A 24,116-nucleotide genomic window follows, 5' to 3' on the forward strand; every position below is an offset into this window, starting at 1 on the left:
GAGCAGGTTATACGTTAGAGTCCATCACAGCACAGTTAGAACACTGAATAGAATGATTTGTTTGAAACTCTTGAAGGGAGAAAGTCTCTTCTGCGTAAAATGAACATGGAATCACAACTGAAGTTGACAAACAATTCATCATCTGAACAAAACACAAGACTTGTAGAGCCTCAATTCTCATGGTCATCTTTGGTGAAATTCAAACGCAGAATTTCAGCAGAAACAATTCTCACCAACTCTCAACCAGCTGAGGGGCGATGACTTAGGGTTGGTTTTCAGCCACAGGACCGGGACGCCCTGCAGTCTCAGAGTCAGCCAAGAACTTCTCTGCATACCAGGCTTTTCTATAGAGGGAATGCACATGACGTCACAGATGAGACTTTACAGCGGGTTACGCCCACTAACTAACTAACTACGGGAGTGTCAGAAAGACTGAGTGTCAGAAAGACTGAGGGGCAGCGTAAACTTTCAGTTTGAGCAACTGGAAAACATCTAAAATGGGAAAGAGCTGTTGTGTGATCGACTGTATTCATAGGTTTAGCAAGAAATCAGAGTTATCGTTTTACAGACTGACGAAAAATAAGCTTAAGAGAGACAAATGGATCGCTGCAATTCACAGAAACAACTGGATTCCAGACACCGAAACGTGGATTTGCGGTTCCCATTTTGTATCAGGTAATGTTGGATTTTTGGGTAGCTAACGTTAAACGGTCAAATCATAAAGTTCGGTGTCCTCATCACTTTAATTTCTACAACAAATCCTGCCTTGAAGTCGGACCAAGCGAATATTAACTGAAAAAATCAGTTAATATTCAGTTTTCAAAAGATGTAGGGGGATGTTGTTGGGTTCCTAAATCAACATACATACATTAATAATTTAGGAAAAGACACAGAGACTGGTAGAAATGATTTTTAAGGCCTTCTGCGCAGAAGTGAAGCAAAGTCGGAGCCCTGTCGAGCAACACGGCTCTCTCTCTGTGGCTCTCGACGAAATGCTTGCTGGGTCCTTCTTTGCAGGAGGTATTTATTGAAAAACTGACAGGCGTTGGCTATGTTAAGACAACCAATGGTAGACAGTGGATGGACAATGGACAGAAACAGGAAACAGATGGTCACACACATGTGATTTTTCAGTTAAAGAGGCTTGGTATGAAGAAACAAACAGACATCCTTAAAACACAAAGGGTCAAGGGGTCAACTAAAAAAGGACCCTCTGTTGGAGGTTTGAACAGATGGTTTTTAAAGACACTGGGTTATTTTCAAACCAGAAGTCACCAGGCCAACCTTCATGGGGGTCTCGTGTTATCAGATGGTCCAACTAAACCTAGCTAACCTTTAAGTCAGCTTAAAGTCTTGAAAGGGTCAATAAATGAGCCCCTTCTAGACAAACAAGAACTCTGTGAGGCTTTGCACAGATGTGTCTAAAGACAATGGTTCAGTTGACCAACCAGGAAGTCAGCAGTTTTAACCTCCTGCGTGTGTCATGAGGATAAAACAGGCAGTTTTCTAATTCTGATTCTGGCAGTTTCACAATGATAAACTTGGATTAATCTCACAATGTTTTTTCTCCATGTCTGACAGCTGCATTGAGGAAACATCTAATTTTACTAAGATGACAGAGGCCTCAGACAGCTTAATTAAGTTTTGGCTTTTTCACATCATTTGAATGGACTGGATTCACACCTGTAAATGAATTTTAAGGTGTACCTTCAGACACTGCATGGCATTATGGGAAAATCAAAAGAAATCAAGCAAAAACTCAGAAAATAAATAGTGAAATTTCACAAATCTGGTTCATTCTTGGGTTTCACTTCCAGATGCCCGAAGGTCCATGTACATTTGTTCAAATGACATTGCAAAGTACAGGCAGCCATAGTATCGCTCAGGAAGGAGACGACTTCTGTGTCCCAGAGATGAATGAGCTTTGGAGTAAAATGTACAAAGCAACCGTTGAGCATAACCCAAGATCCTGTGAAAAACCAGACTGGGAGGAGAGGATCATTATCCACAGTAAAACACGTTCTGGACCCACATGAGCGGGAGGAAAACACCGCTCCAAAACCAGCAGGAAAAAACACATCACTGTTTGCAGCTGAACATGGGGACAAATACAGTGGAGAGAACAAGTATTTGATACACTGCTGATTTTGCAGGTTTTCCCACTTGAAAAGCATGTAGAAGTCTGTAATTTTTATCATAGGTACTCTTCAACTGTGAGTGATGGAATCTAAAAAAAAATCCAGAAAATCACATTGTATGATTTTTAAGTAATTAATTAGCATTTTATTGCATGACATAAGTATTTGATACATCAGAAAAACAGAACTTAATATTTGGTACAGAAACCTTTGTTTGCAATTACAGAGATCAGACGTTTCCTGTAGTTCTTGACCAGGTTTGCACACACTGCAGCAGGGATTTTGGCCCACTCCTCCATACAGATCTTCTCCAGATCCTTCAGGTTTCGGGGCTGTCGCTGGGCAATACGGACTTTCAGCTCCCTCCAAAGATTTTCTATTGGGTTCAGGTCTGGAGACTGGCTAGGCCACTCCAGGACCTTGAAATGCTTCTTACGGAGCCACTCCTTAGTTGCCCTGGCTGTGTGTTTCGGGTCGTTGTCATGCTGGAAGACCCAGCCACGACCCATCTTCAATGCCCTTACTGAGGGAAGGAGGTTGTTGGCCAAGATCTCGCGATACATGGCCCCATCCATCCTCCCCTCAATACGGTGCAGTCGTCCTGTCCCCTTTGCAGAAAAGCATCCCCAAAGAATGATGTTTCCACCTCCATGCTTCACGGTTGGGATGGTGTTCTTGGGGTTGTACTCATCCTTCTTCTTCCTCCAAACACGGCGAATGGAGTTTAGACCAAAAAGCTCTATTTCAGTCTCATCAGACCACATGACCTTCTCCCATTCCTCCTCTGGATCAATTCAGATGGTCATTGGCAAACTTCAGACATGCCTTGACATGCACTGGCTTGAGCAGGGGGACCTTGCGTGCGCTGCAGGATTTTAATCCATGACGGCGTAGTGTGTTACTAATGGTTTTCTTTGAGACTGTGGTCCCATCTCTTCAGGTCATTGACCAGGTCCTGCCGTGTAGTTCTGGGCTGATCCCTCACCTTCCTCATGATCATTGATGCCCCACGAGGTGAGATTTTGCACGGAGCCCCAGACCGAGGGAGATTGACCGTCAGCTTGAACTTCTTCCATTTTCTAATAATTGCGCCAACAGTTGTTGCCTTCTGACCAAGCTGCTTGCCTATTGTCCTGTAGCCCATCCCAGCCTTGTGCAGGTCTACAATTGTATCCCTGATGTCCTTACACTGCTCTCTGGTCTTGGCCATTGTGGAGAGGTTGGAGTTTGTTTGACTGAGTGTGTGGACAGGTGTCTTTTATACAGGTAACGAGTTCAAACAGGTGCAGTTAATACAGGTAATGAGTGGAGAACAGGAGGGCTTCTTAAAGAAGAACTAACAGGTCTGTGAGAGCCGGAAGTCTTACTGGTTGACAGGTGATCAAATACTTATGTCATGCAATAAAATGCAAATTAATTACTTAAAAATCATACAATGTGATTTTCTGGATTTTTTTAGATTCTGTCACTCACAGTTGAAGAGTACCTATGATAAAAATTACAGACTTCTACATGCTTTGCAAGTGGGAAAACCTGCAAAATCGGCAGTGTATCAAATACTTGTTCTCCCCACTGTATGTTCATCTTGGGGAAAATACTCACACAAGAAGGTTCACAAACCAGCTCTATCAGGAAGAATCAACCAGAATTCATGAATGATGGGATGCCATCTTTGTTTGGAAAACCAGCCCAGCGTGGAATATAAGCGTCATGGAGACAGATAGGCGAGGGAACGAGCAGAAAGAAAGACCGGAATTAATTTAAAGCGGAATGAGTGTCAACATGATCGCGGAATTGTTCTATTCGGATTTAAAATCAGAATAAACCAGCCACTTACTTCAGAATTAAGTTTAATTCGGAATGGCCATTTTCATTCGGAATTAAGTGTTTACATGGTCATTTTTACTCATTTTAAATCAGATTTAATTTTAATTCTGGATTAAAGAGGAATTAAACTTCCCCTGTAAACGCACTCAGTGTGTGGAGTGTGGAGCCCATGGACATCATCGTTGCTGCTCGTCTATGAGCTCTTCTGCCTCAGTTTACGCTTCAGTAACTGAAGATCCTGCTGTTGGGTTGGGATCAGCTCACTGGACTTAGCCAGTGAAGAATATTCAATTTTTGCTTAAAAAAAGTCTTGGCTGTTTCTCTCAGTCCATTCAGGGTCGTCAAATATCTGGCCTGTTGAGCACCGTTCAGTTTTGTTCTAATGTTTGTGAATGTGTATAGATGTGTACGCCACAGAACAGATCTGAATATGTCTGTAAGCAGTCACATCATCAATAAACATCATGGTGTTGTTGAAAGTGCCCAGAGACAACTTTTGTTTTAATAGATGCTATATGAATAAAATTCAATTGAAAATTGAATGTGAGCCATTTCTCTCCTTCTCCAAACCATGAACTTAATTTCATCTGTCCCAAAAACTGATCCCAGAACAATGTTTTCTGCTAACGTTGAATGTGCCCTCTCTGTTCTTGAATGTTACTGAACGTTTGGACCTTGTTTTAAGACTTTTTGCTGCAAACATTTATTTATTAAGGCATCTTTTGATGTCTTCAGGATATTAATTACTTCTTCCAAGCCTTTCGATGTTGTTAAGCCAGAGCGTTTGTTCTTTTTAAAAAATGTACCGAGCTGTTGATTTGGCCATAACTAATGTTTTTGTTGTCTCCCTTATAGATGTGTGTTGGTTTTTTCAGCCTAATACTTCTCTGGCACTGAGATCATCTTCATATGAAGAACTTCAGTGAATGCCAAACTCTTTATCTGATACTGATTCCAATTCAATTCAATTCAATTCAATTTTATTTATATAGCGTCTAATACAACAAAAGTTGTCTCTAGACGCTTTCCAGAGATCCAGAACATGAACATAAACCCCCGAGCAATTATTACATAAACAATGGCAGGTAAAAACTCCCCTAGTGGGAGAAAAACCTTAAACCAAACAGTGGCAAGAAAAACTCCCCTTTAGGAGGAAGAAACCTGGACCAGGACCTGGATCATAAGGGGGGTAGAAACCTGGACCAGGACCTGGATCATAAGGGGGGTAGAAACCTGGACCAGGACCAGATCATAAGGAGAAACCTGGACCAGGACCTGGATCATAAGGGGGGTAGAAACCTGGACCAGGACCTGGATCATAAGGGGGGTAGAAACCTGGACCAGGACCAGATCATAATGAGAAACCTGGACCAGGACCTGGATCATAAGGGGGGTAGAAACCTGGACCAGGACCTGGATCATAAGGGGGTAGAAACCTGGACCAGGACCTGGATCATAAGGAGAAACCTGGACCAGGACCTGGATCATAAGGGGGTAGAAACCTGGACCAGGACCTGGATCATAAGGGGGACCCTCCTGCCGAGGGCCAGACTGGGGGGTGGGGACCACAGGCAGGTGGAAGCAGCAGCGGGATGACCGGGGGTGGGGACCGCAGGCCAGCACGCAGCTCCTGAAGCTCCGGCCCAATCAGCAAGCCCCAGGTTAGGTTCAGGGTCGGGGAAAGGTTGAGAAGGGGCAGGGCCAGGGACAGGAGTCTTGACGGACAAATCTCTCCCCCGCCTGCCCGGGCCGTTACCCTGCCCCTCTCACTCCCACACTGCAGGTTCCGGTGTTGTGCATTCAGAGATGCTCTTCGCCACCAGCAGAGGATCCGCTGTAGTCCATCCCAGCTCTCTCTGAATGAAAGGCAGGGGTACAACCTGAACAGGCTGTCCATCCAATTCAGGGATACATATAGACAAACAAGCACACACACTCACACTCACACCTCCGGGGAATTTAGAATCACCAATTCATCTGAAACACGTTTTTTGGACTGTGGGAGAAACGTATAGAAAACCCAGGCAAGCAGGGGTCGAGCCCACTCTGGAAAATCATGCTGATCACCAAATTCAGCTGTCAGACAGATGTCTTCACATTTTCCTATAGAGGGTCTGCATTGACGTCACTTTCCCACTGGACCAGCCCCCTTACTCTCACTGAGTGGTAAAAACAGCTGCAACTAGCGGAGAAGACGGAATAACAGCTGATTATCAGCTTAAATTAAAGGCAGTTGGACTTGACAGTGACCCGTACAGTTACCAAGAACCAGTGGTCTATGGACATTAATATTTGGTACAATTACCCCAAGAACCAGTGGTCCATGGACATTAATATTTGGTACAGTTACCAAGAACCAGTGGTCCATGGACATTAATATTTGGTACAATTACCAAGAACCAGTGGTCCATGGACATTAATATTTGGTACAGTTTCCAAGAACCAGTGGTCCATGGACATTAATATTTGGTACAATTACCCCAAGAACCAGTGGTCCATGGACATTAATATTTGGTACAGTTACCAAGAACCAGTGGTCCATGGACATTAATATTTGGTACAGTTACCAAGAACCAGTGGTCCATGGACATTAATATTTGGTACAGTTTCCAAGAACCAGTGGTCTATGGACATTAATATTTGGTACAGTTACCAAGAACCAGTGGTCCATGGACATTAATATTTGGTACAGTTACCAAGAACCAGTGGTCCATGGACATTAATATTTGGTACACTTACCAAGAACCAGTGGTCCATGGACATTAATATTTGGTACAGTTACCAAGAACCAGTGGTCCATGGACATTAATATTTGGTACAGTTACCAAGAACCAGTGGTCCATGGACATTAATATTTGGCCACAAATCCAGTTTCCTGATATTTATATGTACTTAATTTCTACGCCGGGGAAATACACGAAGCAAAGCTTGAAGGCATACAAAAGTCTTGACGCTTGGTCCTACTTCAAGGCAGGATTTGTTGTAGAAATTAAAGTGATGAGGACACCGAACTTTATGATTTGACCGTTTAAAGTTAGCTACCCAAAAATCCTACATTACCTGATACAAAATGGGAATCGCAAATCCACGTTTCGGTGTCTGGAATCCAGTTGTTTCTGTGAATTGCAGCGATCCATTTGTCTCTCTTAAGCTTATTTTTCGTCAGTCTGTAAAACGATAACTCCGATTTCTTGCTAAATCTATGAGTACAGTCGATCCCACAACAGCTCTTTCCCATTTGAGATGTTTTCCAGTTGCTCAAACTGAAAGTTTACGCTGCCACTCAGTCTTTCTGACACTCAGTCTTTCTGACACTCAGTCTTTCTGTCACTCAGTCTTTCTGACACTCAGTCTTTCTGACACTCAGTCTTTCTGACACTCGTTCTTTCTGACACTCAGTGGTTTAACCAGCTGTGAAGTCTCATCTGTGACGTCATGTGCATTCCCTCTATTGCGTCTATTACAACAGAAGTGTCTCTAGGTTCTTTCCAGAGACCCAGGACATAAACCCCAGCAATATTTGCCTTGTGCCTTGAAACTGTGTATCTTTGCTCAAATGTTTCCCATCATCCCATCCCATCATTCATGAATTCTGGTTGATTCTTCCTGATAGAGCTGGTTTGTGAACCTTCTTGTGTGAGTATTTTCCCCAAGATGAACATATTTGTCCCCATGTTCAGCTGCAAACAGTGATGTGTTTTTTCCTGCTGGTTTTGGAGCGGTGTTTTCCTCCCGCTCATGTGGGTCCAGAACGTGTTTTACTGTGGATAATGATCCTCTCCTCCCAGTCTGGTTTTTCACAGGATCTTGGGTTATGCTCTACGGTTGCTTTGTACATTTTACTCCAAAGCTCATTCATCTCTGGGACACAGAAGTCGTCTCCTTCCTGAGCGATACGATGGCTGCCTGTACTTTGCAATGTCATTTGAACAAATGTACATGGACCTTCGGGCATCTGGAAGTGAAACCCAAGAATGAACCAGATTTGTGAAATTTCACTATTTATTTTCTGAGTTTTTGCTTGATTTCTTTTGATTTTCCCATAATGCCATGCAGTGTCTGAAGGTACACCTTAAAATTCATTTACAGGTGTGAATCCAGTCCATTCAAATGATGTGAAAAAGCCAAAACTTCATTCAGCTGTCTGAGGCCTCTGTCATCTTAGTAAAATTAGATGTTTCCTCAATGCAGCTGTCAGACATGGAGAAAAAACATCCCCCTACATCTTTTGAAAACTGAATATTAACTGATTTTTTCAGTTGTATTTTGTAGAATCTCATAAGTCGTCAGTGTTTCTGTGCATCTCCTGCGTGTCCACTGCTCAGCAAGTATGATATAGACCAGGGGTCGGCAAACCAAACTGTTTTAGAGCCATGTTGGACCAAACAAATATGTCTGGAGCAGCAAAAAATCTTGTATAAAAGTCTTGTATAAGCCTTACAATGAAGTCAACACATGCTGCATGTATCTATATTAGTTATAACTGAGGGAAGATTTTTTTTTTCATTATGCACTTCGAGAAAGAAGTCGAAATTTCGAGAAAAAAGTCGAAATGTCAAGATTAATGTTGAAATACAATCTTGAGACAAAAGTCGAAATGTCGAGAAAAAAGTCGAAATGTCGAGATTAATGTTGAAGTACAATCTTGAGAAAAAAGTCGAAATGAGAAAAAAGTCGAAATGTCGAGAAAAAAGTCGAAATGTTGAGAAAATATTCAAAAGTCAAAATGTCGAGATTAAAAAGGAAAGGAAAAAGGGAAGAAAAAAAGAGGGAAAAAAGGAAAAAAAGAAGAAAGAAGAAAAAAAAGAAAAAAATAGGAAAAAAAAGGTCAAACATTTTTGAAAAAGCTCCAGGATCCACCAGGGCGGCGCTAAAGAGCCGCATGCGGCTCTAGAGCCGCGGGTTGCCGACCCCCGGTATAGATCAACCATTGTCTCAGAAAAGAAGAGGCAGCCTGGTCCTAGGACAGCGCTGCAGAGTTTACAGAGCTTACAGCTGGTTAAACTTCCCCAGGTCTTCCTGTCTCGTCCACTTTGCATTCCCAGGTTTTTGTTGCTGACAGAGTTGTGAAAGTGAAGCATGGCCTCGGCACTGTCGGGTTGCACAAGAATCGCTCTGACCATTGGTTTGGTTTTTGGGTTGTTGTTTTTTTTTGTTTTTTTTGTTTTCTTTCTTTTGCACTCCTTTAATTTGACTTACCTCTTTTTGCCTCTTTACCTTTCTGTCATTTCTCACTTTGCAAGCGATGCTTAACACTTTTTGCATGGGGACTATGCACCTGTCTGGTTGTTTTCTTCTGTTCCTGTCGTTTGAAGGACGGCTTGTGTGTTTCTGTGTATTTGTGATGGAAAATCATCGGACGACCTTTTCTGCTCGTTTCTCCTCCGCTTTCCTCGGCTGTTTTTCCTGTCTTTTGTGTAGTGGTTCGCTGCAATGCTGTTCACTGTAATTCTTCACTGCCCCCTCCCCCCCCGTCCCCCTGCCCCCCCCCCCCCCCCCCCCCTCATCACGGTCCTGTGGGGTTCCGCAGTAGTAGAGACGTGGAGTCCTTGTGTGAGCGGGGTTGCATTAAATCACTTGTTGATCACGTCTAATCCTAAAGTAAAAAGGGGGGAGGCCAAATGTTGGTCTCACTCCAGTATTTTTCTGTTTGGCTTTTCTTTCCCTTCTTTTGACTTTTATTGGTTTTAATACTTATTGTGGACTATTTATCTACCAAAGCGCAGCTTCATATTTATGACAGGTCATCAGCTCCAACCTGAAGAATTAATGTGAAGAGCATTTAGTTGATGTTTGAGTTTTCTTTATATGACTTTTTACTTGTGTCCATTTATTTTTGTTGCTTTTAAAATGATTTATTTTAGTGTCTCTCGTCCTTTTCTGGCTTTATGCATCCTGCATGGTCTGAATGTGACCCTCGCCCCCGCTCTCTCCCCCTGCTGTCAGCTCCTTCACTTCCTATCTCCGTCCTCTCTTCTCCTTTGTTCCTCCTGCTCTCCTGGAGCAACCCCCTGATCTCCGCTGTCTCCTCGCCCTCCTCCCTGTGAACTAGCATGGATCCCCTCCTCCCCGCCTGTCTCTCCCCACAGCATCCTTCCTCCTTCCTCACCCTTGCACTTTTGCTTTCCTCTCTACGCCACTTTTTAAGCTCTCACATAAGTGTAAAACTCTTCATCCATCTGCGCATCTCTTGATTTCATAGCAATCAAAAATATATGGAATGATGTATTTTACGGTTGAGCTGAGGGACCCAAGTCATAATATGTAAGGCATAAAACTAAGCCGGTGAAGTGGGCTGAAAACCTTTGGATAAGAGTGTAATGCACGAACACGGGGACATCTATATCGTCTCAGATAACTGAGATACACGTCTGTGTTCTCACTTTCTTCCGCTCTGGTTTAGACCACGGGGAGAGGATGGAGATGCAGGGTTTCGGTGGCAGCCCGTCGTCATGGCAACAGGCCGAAGGAAGCGGGCCGGAGTCCCTGTGCCAGTTCTGCTCTGCGGACGGCATCCCCGTCAACTACCCGGCAGGCTGCACCTGCATCCAGCAGCCGGCAGACATCCACACGTACGCACCGACGCCGTCCAGCCACCCCGGGCCTGATGGGAAAACATTCACCATTATGCAGGGAGTTAGAGGGGTTTGTCAACAGAGGTCAATACTCTAATGGCGCTTTTCCACTAGTACCTGCTCAGCCCGACTCACCTCGCCTCGGTTTTGCACTTTTCCACTAGGGGTCTAACGTGCAGAGTAGATACCGTATTTTCTGGACTATAAAGCTTGAGTTATGGTTCTGCATCAAAACGACGCCGTGCCTACGGCGTGTGGTTTGCGCCGACGCAGACCACACGCCGTCGCTGACGCCGTCGCTGACGCCGTCGCTGACGCCGTCGCTGACACCGTCACTGACGCCGTCGCTGACGCCGTCGCTGACGCCGTCGCTGACGCCGTCACTGACGTGCACCTCCCAAAAAATTGTAACTACGTGTCGAGCCGACGCAGACCACACGCCGTCACTGACACCGTCACTGACGTGCACCTCCCAAAAAATTGTAACTACGTGTCGACGCGACGCAGACCAAACGCAGACAAGAGGGCTGTGATTGGTTCACTTGGAAGCAACCCATTTCCGGTTTCCGGTTTGAAGCAGTCGTGAACTTTCAGCGCTCTTTTCTTCGTGTATGTGTGATTTTTTTTGTTTTGTTTTTTTGCACAATAGTTTTCCTTATCTCTTTGATTCACTTTGACCGTAAAAAGTCGGATAAACCATTCAGGAAAAGATCGCTAACTAGCGGTCACGGGGGGAACTGCACCGCGGAGAAATGGAGTGACGGAGAAGTCCGAAGGTTCATGACGGCGTCACGGTGACGGCGACGGCATGTGCTCTGCATTGGGTTGAAGCAGAACCGTAATTCAGGCTTTAGCCGCTACTTTTTTCATAGGTTTTCAACCATGCAGCTTATACAAAGGTTATTCTATTCTGTGGATTTTTCTTCCACCGCTCGGGGCGCTCCAACCAGAATTAGAATCAATAGATCCTTTCCTAACAGTGTCTTTTAACACGGCAGCAACTTTGCTGATTAAAAACTGGACTGAACCAAGAGAAAATAACCACTATTTAGTTATCTATTTATCTGTTTGAAATCTGCTTCTACTTCTATCTGCTAAAGAAGAAGTAGCGTATTCTTCTTTGCATTTATTTTGTCTTAGTTTTGATTCTAATTCCGGTTAGAGCGCCCCGAGCGGTGGAAGAAAAAGAAGAAAATACAGTATATAAAAATACGCTCCCTGGATCCAGAAAAGCAGCAGCAGCTCCCTGTTAGACGTGGAGGGCGGTTCCTCCACGTCCAGGACCAGAGTCTGCTGTCTGTGACGGAGGAGGACGGACGGGGGCGAGGGTGGAACCTCACCAGGGAAAATGCACCGAGTTTTGTTGCATGTTGCTCTTACTTTACAGCCTGTAGTTTTAGAATGTTTTCAATTAACCTAACAGATAACAATTTATTGGTCAACTTAAAAGTTATGGCGACTGGTGATCCAATTTCCGATGATTTAACACAGAAGTGATTTACTGCTCATCCCTCAGGACTGACCCACGCTGCAGCAGCAGCATCTTCTCAGAGGAAACTTTGAAATAGATTCCAGTTGTATATTTTGCACTGAGCCAGGTGGTGATAAATAATGATCCATTTCCTTTTCACCAGTGTTCCTCTTAAGATGCTCTGCCAGAATATGAAGAGGCAGATAGTCTCCAGAGCCTTCTACGGATGTAAGTGCTTCATCTCCCCCTGAACAGTATTCATCTACTTATTATACTTTTTATTTGAATGTGAATACTGGTTCCTATTATCACATCACCCAGGCAGAATATTCAATGGACTTTTCATTTCTTCAATAAACAAACAATCATATACATTTTCAAAATACAAATAACTGTGTGCACTTGCAGTCAATAATGCATTTCCTTTTTCTTCAGGTTGCAGTGAAGGGAGTTTCTACAGCACATCTGCAATAATACACACGTTATCTTCATTTGATTGCTGTTTATGAAACACAGTATAGGATAAATCTTGTGCCAGTAGGAAGGGAATTTAAATTCTCTATATCTGAATGTTAACCATTCGATGGATTTGAATAATTGCTTTTAAAATGTGAATCTGAATGGACTAATTTGAAGTTGAATCCATTGGTTTAAATGAGCATCATAACTGTATTTGATTCTATTGAAAAGTTCAGCTCCCTAATTTATTCTCACTTTTCAGTTTCACTTTTTTTTTCTTTTTTTTCTTTAGCCCATATTAAAAAGTCAGTAATACAATCACCATAAAAACAATAGACCGCATATACATATGCAAGGAGGTCCAAAAAACCCTCTAGTGGCTTGAAGAGAAGAAATTATTTTTTACAAAATGTACAAATCATCGCGTTCTTGTTGATAGTCCCGTCTTCTTTCTTTTTATACATAAACTTGCCGTTCAAAGGCCCAGCAAAGATTAGCTGAGTCTCCCCTGAGTGGTCCATGTGTCACTGCTTTGTTAGTCTGACCAGCAGCAGGAGGGAAGTGCCTACGGCTCCCTCAATGGGACACATTTAAAATACTCGCGCATTTTGCCACTCATAATTAATTGCGTTAATTTTCATAACACCCTAATTAGCAGTGTAATTAATTACCGTATTTTCTGGACTATAAGCCGCTACTTTTTTCATAGGTTTTGAACCCTGCAGCTTATACAAAGGTTTCTATTCTGTGGGTTTTTTCTTCCACCGCTCGGGGCGCTCTAACCGGAATTAGAATCAAAACTAAGACAAAATAAATGCAAAGAAGAATACACTACTTCTTCTTTAGCAGATAGAAGTAGGTAAAAGCAGATTTCAAAAAGATAAATAGATAAATAAATACCGGTTATTTTCTCTTTTTTTCTTTTCTCTATTTTCTCGCTTGTATTGAGGTTCGGCTTATAGTCCAGAAAATACGGTAATCTAATTAACGCACTAAACTGACAGCTCTAATTTTTATTCTTGATTTCTTATCTTCATTTTCACATGTTCATGGTTCCATGTTCCCACTTGAGAGTTGTGTGTAGAGTTCCCTGTGCTGTAGGAGGGTATGAAGGTAAAGGTTAGGTGTCCTGACGTGGCTGCTTTCAGCTGTGACTAGTGTTGCTGTGTCCCCTGTCCCCAGGGCTGGCGTACTGCCGACACCTGTCCACCGTGAGGACTCACCTGTCCGCTCTGGTCAACCACAGCATGGTCCCCCCCGACAGGCCCTGCGAAGCCTCCGGAGGGCTCAGCAAAGAGGTGTGGAGCAAGTACCAGAAGGACTGCAAGGTGGGTGCAGACACCAGACCTGCAAGGAGACCTCACCAACGCAACAGGAACATTCAGCTCCCAATCTGCATGTGCTTGAGAGCATACAGGACTGTCTCAGAAAATTTGAATATTGTGATAAAGTTCTTTATTTTCTGTAATGCAATTACAAAAACAAAAATGTCATACATTCTGGATTCATTACAAATCAACTGAAATATTGCAAGCCTTTTATTATTTTAATATTGCTGATTATGGCTTACAGTTTAAGATTAAGATTCCCAGAATATTTTTTGAGATAGGATATTTGAGTTTTCTTAAAGGAGCATGAGGCTCCTTTTAAGAAATGAGACTCTCTAGCGCCACCCTTCACCACGACGGCCGTCGGGGGTACTGCAGCCAACAGTGAAGCCGGCACGGGAGAACGGGGAGAACGGGGAGAACGTGCATGCAGCGTCATGTGACGTCACATCCGCAGCCCAGCGCGGGAAATTCGGCCCCACAATTGCAGCAGATTTTGCAGCACACAGCCTGTTCAAGGCAACGGAGAGATACACTAGAGGACTCATTCTTTTTGGTTTGGAACGCTTCATCTGACATTATTACTAGAAAACTTAAAACGTTTATGAATTTTTTTCATAAATCCTGCCTCAATCCAGCCTCAAGCTCCTTTTAAGCTGTAAGCCATGATCAGCAATATTAAAATAATAAAAGGCTTGCAATATTTCAGTTGATTTGTAATGAATCCAGAATGTATGACATTTTAGTTTTTGTAATTGCATTACAGAAAATCACAATATTCTAATTTTCTGAGACAGTCCTGTATAAGCAGCCTTTTGAAGTGAATGCTAACACTGAAAGTTACTGTATAATCCTGTCAGTAGTCAGTCAGTAATGGCACTTTTCCACTAGTACCTACTCAGCCCGTCTCACCTCCACTCTCCTTGCCCTCGTTTCTTTTCAACACCCAGATCAGAAGTAGGAGGTTGGAGTGAAGCTGCTGTGATGTATTTGATTATGTATCTAAACGAAGAAGACAACACTGAAGATGTAGAACCTGGAGGAGATGATAGATGTGCTGCTGGGTCTGTGGCTTGTGTTTGATATCAAGTTAAAAAATGAGAGTGAGAGAAGCTTCAAGTGGCGATGCTTTTTCATTTTTTTGTTAGTTTGTCTCTGCGCTGCTGAAAAGTCAGCTGGAGCCGTGAGCAGCTATGAAGAGACAGATCTCCTGGTGGATCTGGTCGTTCCTTATCTCCGTCTAGATCTTTGTAATTCTCTCCTCAGCACCAGGTTTATGAACATCTGACCCTCAGAGTTGGATCATTAAACAGACTTTTGCTGCCGTTGCTGGTTGAATAAAATGAACCAGAATCCGTCAGAGTCTCTTTCTCTGATGTCACATCCTGACTCAGACGTCTGACTCCAACCCCCCGACCAATCGGTGGCCTGTAGTGTGATGATGTCAGATACAGCCGACTCAGCAGCTTAGAACCTCGGCAGAATAGATGCAGAAAAGTATCTACTCGACACGTTAGACCACGTTAGTGGAGAAGAACCAAACCGAGGCGAGGTGAGTCGGGCTGAGTAGGTACTGGTGGAAACGCGCCATCAGTTTTACATCTGCAGGATGCTGGGACATATTCTCCTCATGAATCACTGATCTGTAAATCTGACAATGTAGAAGAGGGTAAACATGTGGGGTAGCGTGGTGTCCCAGTGGTTTGCACTGTTGCCTCCAAGCAAGAACAGTTCCTGGTTCAATTCCCATGCCCAACAGGAGTCCTTCTCTGTGGAGAGGGGGAGAATCTCTCGTAAAGACACATCTAAGGAAATTGTCTCAGCTTTTCCAGACATCCATCGTTGTCAGGCACAATCCTGGTAAACTTGGCCTGGTTTGATGTCTTACAGTTTGCTTTAAAAAAAAAAGAAACCTTCTTTTCCATTCTTTGTCAAAATGTTTGTAGGATGTGTGGCCAAATCTGAACCCTAAAGCCAGACTTTTTTTTTACTTCCACCTATAAAATGTCCTCAACATCTTTCAATTTGTTATTATACCAAAATCAATCTTTCACAGTGGGACAAAGTGGGATTCCAAAAAGCCAAAATGTATTATATTTGAACAGTGACAATCACTGAAACAGTTTTACTTTGCTAGTTTTTGTGGCTTCTTCAGTGATTTTTTTTATCAACGCTTGAAAAATGGTGCGTGTTGTTTTCCTGCTGGAATCCGGGCTGGTGTGGACCGACGGTCCTCCAGGTTCAGTTACTCTCAAACACTTGACTCAGAGCAGCACCTCTTTTCTATTCTATTAATGTCAGAAAGTAGTCCTAAAAAAACTTAAGATAAAAATTCACTACCAACATAACCAAGTTTTCCTGCTGTTCCAAATGCTTTGCAGACTTTCAAACATTGATTCGCCCTCAATTACTCTTTTTCAATGGATGGAAGTGCTGTTTTTAACCCTTGTACTGTCTTTGGGTCAAAATGAACCCATTCTTCTTTCCTCCTGCCATGCTCTCTCCCCCTTCTTCCTTTCCTCTTTTCCTCCTTTTTTACCCTCCTTTACTCCTTTTTCTTCCTACCTCCCTTTCGTCATTCGTTCCTTTATTACCTTCTTTGCTTTTCCTTCCTTCTTTCCTTATTTTCTCCATTCCTTCCTTCTTCCCTCCCTTCTTTCTTTCATTTTCTCCATTCTTTCCTTCCTTTCTCCCTCCCTTCCATCTTTTCTCCCTTCCTTACTCCCTTTCCTACTTCCTTCCTTCTTTCCTTCTTTTCTCCTTTCTCCCTTCATTCCATCTTTTCTCCCTTCCTTACTCCCTTTCTTACTTCCTTCCTTCCTTCTTTCCTTCTTTTCTCCTTTCTCCATTCCTTCCATCTTTCCTTCGTTCCATCTTTTCTCCCTTCCTTACTCCCTTTCTTCCTTCCTTCCTTCCTTCCTTCCTTCCTTCCTTCCTTCCTTCCTTCCTTCCTTCCTTCCTTCCTTCCTTCCTTCCTTCCTTCCTTCTTTCCTTCTTTTCTCCTTTCTCCATCCCTTCCATCTTTTCTCCCTTCCTTACTCCCTTTCCTACTTCCTTCCTTCTTTCCTTCTTTTCTCATTTCTTCCTTACTTCCTTCTTTCCTTCCTTCCATCTTTTCTCCCTTCTCCCTCCCTTGACCCAAAGACAGCACAAGGGTTAAACGCCGACGTTAGAACCTCAGGCTGCAACGACATCTGATCACATAAACTTTTGTGGACAGATGAATGTCCAAACCTAACAGCTTACCGATCTGTCCTGCTTTTACCTTCACAATATCTCAGTCCAGCCCTGTCTGCAGGTGCAGCCTTTACTCTGCACTCTTGCAGTTGCTGCAAACCAGTTTGGAGAAAGATGGAGACGTTAGCTTGTGCTTTTGGTGAATGCATTCCTACATGCCATTAGAGCAGCGTTAAAGCAGCCAGCTGCTTTATTACACTGTTAAAAAAAGACAAGATTCAGAGCCAGAGTTATTCTCTCCCCGTTTCTGCTTTGAAACAGACATAATCAAACTAATAATTATGTTATGTTATATAATTTTGGTTGCATAACCTTTTCTAACTTTATAATTGAGCTTCACTGGTTAAATACGTTTCTGTATTTCTTCTTCCCCTCACACAGTGTCTTTGATGTCGTCGTGTTCATTATAATCCCTGGATCGTGCTCTTCTCCTGCAGTCTCCGCCCTCACCGCTTTAATGCAAATTTAATGAGTTTTAGTGAACTGGAGTCTCATAGCTGAGTGCGGTGTGATCTCATCCTAACCATTAAGCAGCTGATGTTGTCATTCATCATCGCCAACAAAGGCATTATTACTAATTCACACTCTATTAATATCTGCGTCCTTTATCTTCTGCACTCATCTATGTCTCCTTCTGTCTGGATGGCCATCAACCTTTCTCCCTCTCCATTATTGATGCACTTCCTCTTGGGCGTGGGCCTCTTTCTGACATCCGTCGTCTTCTCTGTGCAGAACTACAAGGAGCTGGAGCTGCTCCGGCTGGTTTATTACGGAGGAGTGCAGCACGACATCAGGAAGGAGGTCTGGCCTTTTCTACTGGGTCACTACAAGTTTGGAATGGGCAAGAAAGACATGAGCCAGGTGTGATGCACAGACACGCCCCCGCCATCGTTGAAGAAAACATTAGCTGGAAGTCTCACATCAAACATGTGCAAGAATTACAGGACTGTCTCAGAAAATTTGAATATTGTGATAAAGTTCTTTATTTTCTGTAATGCAATTAAAAAAACAAAAATGTCATACATTCTGGATTCATTACAAATCAACTGCAATATTTCAAGCCTTTTATTATTTTAATATTGCTGATTATGGCTTACAGCTTAAAGCAGCACAATGTAATTTTCAGCTTTTGTTGAGTTTGGCGGCTCCTTTGGACAAAAGCGGTAGTGCTTTAACAAGAAAGAACACTACATTTCTCATGAGCACTAGCGCGTACTGCTGGAAAACTGTCCCTGTCGCGTGCATTTGATAATGAATGAATGAATGGCCTTTATTGTCGCCGGTCTGGCGTCCCAGCACAGTGAGATGACAACCAGTACAACCCATCAGGACACAGACAAGACAAATAACATAAGACATGAGTCAACTAGTGAGAACAGATCAGAGAAAGGATGACATTAGGGAGGGAGGAGGGAAAAAAAGGCATTCTCATACTGTGTATAAATTCACAGTGTGAAAGTGCAAAAAAACCCCTCTGCACAGAAAGCAACATGACAAATTTAACATCACAAGACTTGCACATGTGTGTGTGGGGGGGTGGTTCTAGGGGCGGGGGGGATCCCGGCACAGTACCCCAAGTGAGCACCGCGGCCAGTGGCGCGGCTCTCAAATCTGTTGACTCTGTTTGGGGGGGGCTGATAAGAGGGGGGAGCCGAGGAAGGCGTTGAGTTGAGGGAGGTGTGTCAGTAAGGGTATGTGTAGCGGTAAGTCTGTGAACTTCGCCCAGAGCTGCTCTCAGCCAATGTCCTTGATGTTATCAGGCGGCTCGGTAGAGTTCTGAAAACAGGGTCCGCAGGTGTTCGTGGGAGAGGGGAGGGTTAGTGGGGGCAAAGTCATCTTGTTTACATTCCACCAGAGAGATTGTGACTGGAGCGATCGGCCAAAAACCGCCCTGTCAAGGCCAGATTATAGAATCAACAATTATATTGCAAAAACAGGCAGCCTCAGTAATTTTCCGTCTGCCTTCAGTGTCTGGTTCATCCTCTCCAAACAGACGAATTTGTGATCACTTCCCGCCAAGCTGAGCTTCCAACTTCTCCAGGGTGTTATCCATCTTGCCAATGAGCTCAAAGACCGCCGCCAGCCTGCAATTCTGTTTGAGAATCGCATCCAGCTTACGGCTTTGCTCCCCCAAAGTTAGAGTTTGAGCGCTGATCGCCTTGCTTGACCCTTCAGCCACGTCCGGCAGCTCTGAAAGAGCCAGAACAGCTGTCGACGACTTATGCGTTTGTCGGTAGACCAGGAATCCCCCTCCTCCTATCAAGAGGATGATCAAGAGAAATCCTGCTATCATAAATCCAATTATGAAGCATCTTCAACGTCCTCGACAGACAGAATCGCCAAGCACAAAGGCTTACAGTATTTGTAGGAAACCATTGTATATCCAGCAAAAAATGTCCCATCGGGGCAAGAGGGCTCCCTTACCCCCTGACTTCTTGTCGCAAAAATTTGGTCAATTGTGCTGAGAGACGAGTTAATCAATTCCATGATTGTAGATAGATAGATAGATAGATAGATAGATAGATAGATAGATAGATAGATAGATAGATAGATAGATAGATAGATAGATAGATAGATAGATAGATAGATAGATAGATAGATAGATAGATAGATAGATAGATAGATAGATAGATAGATAGATAGATAGATGATCCAAAAATGGATTGAAGGCCAAATACAGTTAATGTAAAGTTGTTTCTGCCTAAATATGACTTGATCTCATTCTTGAGATTCATAATCTGAAAATCTGACGTTTAAGCGCTATCGCTCAACGGGCTGCTGTACGCGCTCCCGCGGCCACAAATCAGATTCTGGCACGCAATCACTTTTTGGCACGACACCGGGCCAATGTTTATTCTTGTCCGGGCATTTAGCTTGTTACTCTCCCGCTTTCTTTTTTTTGCCTCCTCCGATAAAACTTTTATTTTCTTGGGTTTTTCCGCTGCTTGGGCCGTGATACCAGCTTCTGCTGAGCTCTGCGCTCCATGCCCCGCCCAGCTTTGGTCTGGACTACAAATGGGGAAGGAGGGGGAAGTGACGTATGCCGTAAAGCAGTCAAAGCCGTAAAAATGTGTAGTTTTTTAGTGTGGCAGGGTTCCTACCATGCTCCTCAAAGTTACATAGTGCCAGTGAAGGAGATACAGACCCCTCAGACCATGACAGAGGTTCATTTAACCTGTTGGAAGTTGATGTTCCATCACAATGATGATGATTAAGATTAAGATTCCCAGAATATTCAAATTTTTTGAGATAGGATATTTGAGTTTTCTTAAGCTGTAAGCCATGATCAGCAATATTAAAATAATAAAAGGCTTGAAATATTTCAGTTGATTTGTAAAATTTTCTGAGACAGAAACTTTTTTGTACTCTTTTTTTATCATGCATAAAATCAAACCATGCTGTCAGAGCCGCGCTTGGATCATGATCTTGGTGTTTTTTTCCTTTTGCAGATCGATGCAAAGATCAGCGAGCGCTACCAGCAGGTGATGCGGGAGTGGAAGGCCTGCGAGGTGATCGTCAAGCAGAGGGAGAAGGAGATGCAGTCGGCCATCTTTGCAAAGCTGTCCTCCGGCAGCAGCATCGACAGCCACGTCCTGCGCCTGGCGCACAGAGACTCCACCCTCAGCAACGAGGTGACCACGCCACCACAACACAACACCAAGCCTTTTGGCCAGTCATTTGTGCCTGTGGCCACTAGGCTCCACAACTAGGCGTGGCCAACGGACCCCCAGACAGGGGGACGGGTCTGAGGACTGGTGTTTTTGCACACTTGCACTTTTTGCACACTACTCTTGCACATGTACTGGACTTTTATTCTCTTAAACTGTTTTTATTACCAACGAATCTACTCTGCTTTTTAACTTAACTCTTTTTAACTTATTTTAACTCTTCTTAAACTGTTCTGTTGCTGGCTGACAAACCGAATCTCCCTACAGGGACAATAAAGGTTTTCATTCATTCAACTGTGTCCAGTTAAATGCAGTACAGAATGGATTTTTATGTACCATCCTGGTTCTGAAACGGATAATAACGTCACCAATCAAGCAGAACAGATTTGTGCTGAAAAACTGCATTATTTCCATTTATGGAGGTATTTTGTTCTAATGCTTATATATCACTCAGTTCCTACTGAGAAGAAACATGACTTGCTCAGTTGTGTTGGAAAGATGGCCAGGGCTGTTGTCTTGTAAGGTGCATGCTCACTGTAGGCATTTCATGAAAGTACTTTTAGGCCACGTTTACACATAGACGGGTATTTACCAAAATGGATACTTCTCCCTCTACGTTTTGAAAAATACCATCATTTACACGAACCCGCATAAATATCTGTTAAGGTGCTATGAGCAGCCAAACCTACAGGGGGCAGTGTAACGAGAAGATAAAGTCAATTCAATTCAATTCAATTCAATTCAATTCAATTCAATTCAATTTTATTTATATAGTGTCTAATACAACAGAAGTTGTCTCTAGGATCTTTCCAGAGACCCAGAACATAAACCCCCGAGCAATTATTACATAAACAATGGGAGGTAGAAACTCCCCTAGTGGGAGAAAAATCTTAAAGGATAAAAAAAAACAAGCTTGTGATTATTTTTGCTAAATAAATTAGAAATTCAGCCATATCTTTATCTTCCCATTCTCTAACCTCATTATCTATGCAGGATTCTGAGTGGGCGGGGCTATGATAATGAGGCTCTGTGCTGATTGGCTGCCTGAATGACGCGATACACCACTATGAAAAAATAGCAGAAGCTCCGGCCGGTGGAGTTAGTTGTTGTTTCACGCATCGCTCCTGTCGTGACGTCACGACGGGAGCAGAATCTTATTGGCTCGTAGATCCACATCACACTGGACGGCTCATCCGGGCGGCTGTACAGACACTGCAGAATCTGGTTACTTTCCTCCTTCTCTGAGTTGGCAGGCTGAGGGGAGACCACTTTATATATGTTAAAGCAAGAGAAAACCTGTTTTTATGAATAGCTCCCCTTTAAGCCATGCTTTTCTCCCACTAGGGGAGTGTGAGCCAACCGGAATCCTTGAAAAAAACATCAACAGATGACGGTTACAAACTAATTGTAACCACAGGTGTCACTCATGACGGTGGTGACGTTTCTGTCTCATAATGTGACGTTCTGAAGCCTAAATGTCCGTTTCTCTCTGTTTACAAGCAAACGTGAAGACGGAGGTTTTGCAAATCTCCACTTTAGTTTTCAGAACTGATCGTTTTTGGCGACTTTGAGCTTCGTTTTCGTGTAAACAAACGGCCAAAACACATGAAAACACCACCGTTGTTGCCACGTGTAAATGGGGCCTTAGTATTTCAGTTTTATTTTATAGCCAAATTTAGCATTTTACAGAGCAGAGCTTCCAGAGCTGCATCCTGACCTGCAGTCCCCCCTCTGCCCCCCTCCGTGTCTGCTGTCTACCCCTGTTTACAGTCGCCTCTGTAGTCCATCACTTATCATTATCATTATTGGCCATATGTACATAGAACTCTTAGTTCTCCAGCTAACGGATAAAGACTACTAATATAGCTTGTCTTGTGTACCATTGACGATATATCTGTGCCGGTCCTCTCTCTCTTTCTTGCCACTGTTCAGTTTAAGGTTTTTCTCCCACTAGGGAGTTTTTACCTGCCATTGTTTATGTAATAATTGCTCGGGCTTTTATGTACTGGGTCTCTGGGAAGATCCTAGAGACAACTTCTGTTGTAATAGACCAGGGGTCGGCAACCCGCGGCTCTAGAGCCGCACGCGGCTCTAGAGCCGCCCTAGTGGCTCCTGGAGCTTTTTAAAAAATGTTTGACCTTTTTTCTTCGTTTTTTTTCCTTTTTTTCTTCATGTTTTCTTTTTGTCTCTCTTTTTTCCTCTTTTTCTCTTTTTTTTCTTCTCTTTTTCTCTTTTTTTTCCTTTTTCCTTTCCTTTTTAATCTCGACATTTCGACTTTTTTCTCAACATTTCGACTTTTTTCTCAACATTTCGACTTTTTTCTCAAGATTGTACTTCAACATTAATCTTGACATTTCAACTTTTTTCATGAAATTTTGACTTTTTTCTCAACATTTCGACTTTTTTCTCAAGATTGTACTTCAACATCAATCTCGACATTTCAACTTTTTTGTAAATAATGAAAAAAAAAATCTTTCCCCAGTTATAACTAATATAGACGACAACACATGCTGCATGTTTCTATATTAGTTATATAGAAACATGCAGCATGTGTTGTCTTCATTCTAAGGCTGATACAAGACTTTTCATTTTTTGCGGCTCCAGACATATTTGTTTTTTGTGTTTTTGGTCCAATATGGCTCTAAAACATTTTGGGTTGCCGACCCCTGTGATAGATGCTCTATATATAAAATTGAAGTGAATGGAGTTGAGTGACATGTCCTTCTTCGCCCCCTTCAGGTGTTCATGTCTGTGGATGAGCCGGATGCAGGAAGTCAGGAGACGCCGAGTGGAGAAGACAGCACTCCCACCATGACCACCCTGGTGCCCCCCACCGCCCTCCCCCAGGAAGAGCGTCCTCTGGTAGAGTTTGACTCCCCCGACTCGGGTCTCCCTTCCTCCAGAAACTACTCGGTGACCTCTGCTCACTCTCAGATCTTGTCCAGCATAGACGACGGTCAGAGCACGGAGGAGGAAGGAGGGGGTAGGGAGGAGGGCAGGACTCCGGGGGGGGAGCTGCAGGACTCTCTCACGGAGAGAGGGCTATGCAGTCAGCTGGACAAACTGGTGACCACCAGCGCTGCTGATGAGGGGATGGCAGCTTCACTCTCCTCCTACACAGTACGTAGAGTCTTTAGATATGTCTGTTCATCTCATCTGACCCAGCAGGTGTCCAACAATCAGAAAAAGAAATTAAAGCTGCAAGCAGCGATGAACGGGCCCTCGCACTCATGGCCACCGTCCCCCATAAGCATATCAGAAATGACACCACCCACGACTCTCCATGTCAAACCATTCAAAAGTTATGGCAGAAAATAGGGACTACGAAATATCGACCAATCAGATGAATGGGCGGGGCTAATTCAGGCCAATGAAAGTCAAGGACTCAAAACCGAGTCTGATGACACCACCCA

The 24,116-nt window shown here is 43.4% G+C and overlaps 1 protein-coding gene across 2 annotated transcripts in view; it reads left to right on the top strand.

Moving 5' to 3' along the window:
* The window catches only part of sgsm2 (small G protein signaling modulator 2), a 243,824-nt gene that overhangs the window by 194,973 nt on the left and 24,735 nt on the right, over positions 1-24,116 (top strand). For both annotated transcript variants that reach the window (XM_061718653.1, XM_061718654.1), the window contains 6 exons: positions 10,369-10,537; positions 12,175-12,239; positions 13,653-13,798; positions 17,768-17,896; positions 20,485-20,667; positions 23,443-23,823. In XM_061718653.1, coding sequence (XP_061574637.1) covers positions 10,369-10,537; positions 12,175-12,239; positions 13,653-13,798; positions 17,768-17,896; positions 20,485-20,667; positions 23,443-23,823 — 1,073 coding nt within the window. The remainder of the gene's footprint in view (positions 1-10,368; positions 10,538-12,174; positions 12,240-13,652; positions 13,799-17,767; positions 17,897-20,484; positions 20,668-23,442; positions 23,824-24,116) is intronic.

The sequence above is a fragment of the Cololabis saira genome, chromosome 4 (genome assembly GCF_033807715.1).
Source record: "Cololabis saira isolate AMF1-May2022 chromosome 4, fColSai1.1, whole genome shotgun sequence".
In the NCBI taxonomy this organism is placed as follows: domain Eukaryota; kingdom Metazoa; phylum Chordata; class Actinopteri; order Beloniformes; family Belonidae; genus Cololabis; species Cololabis saira.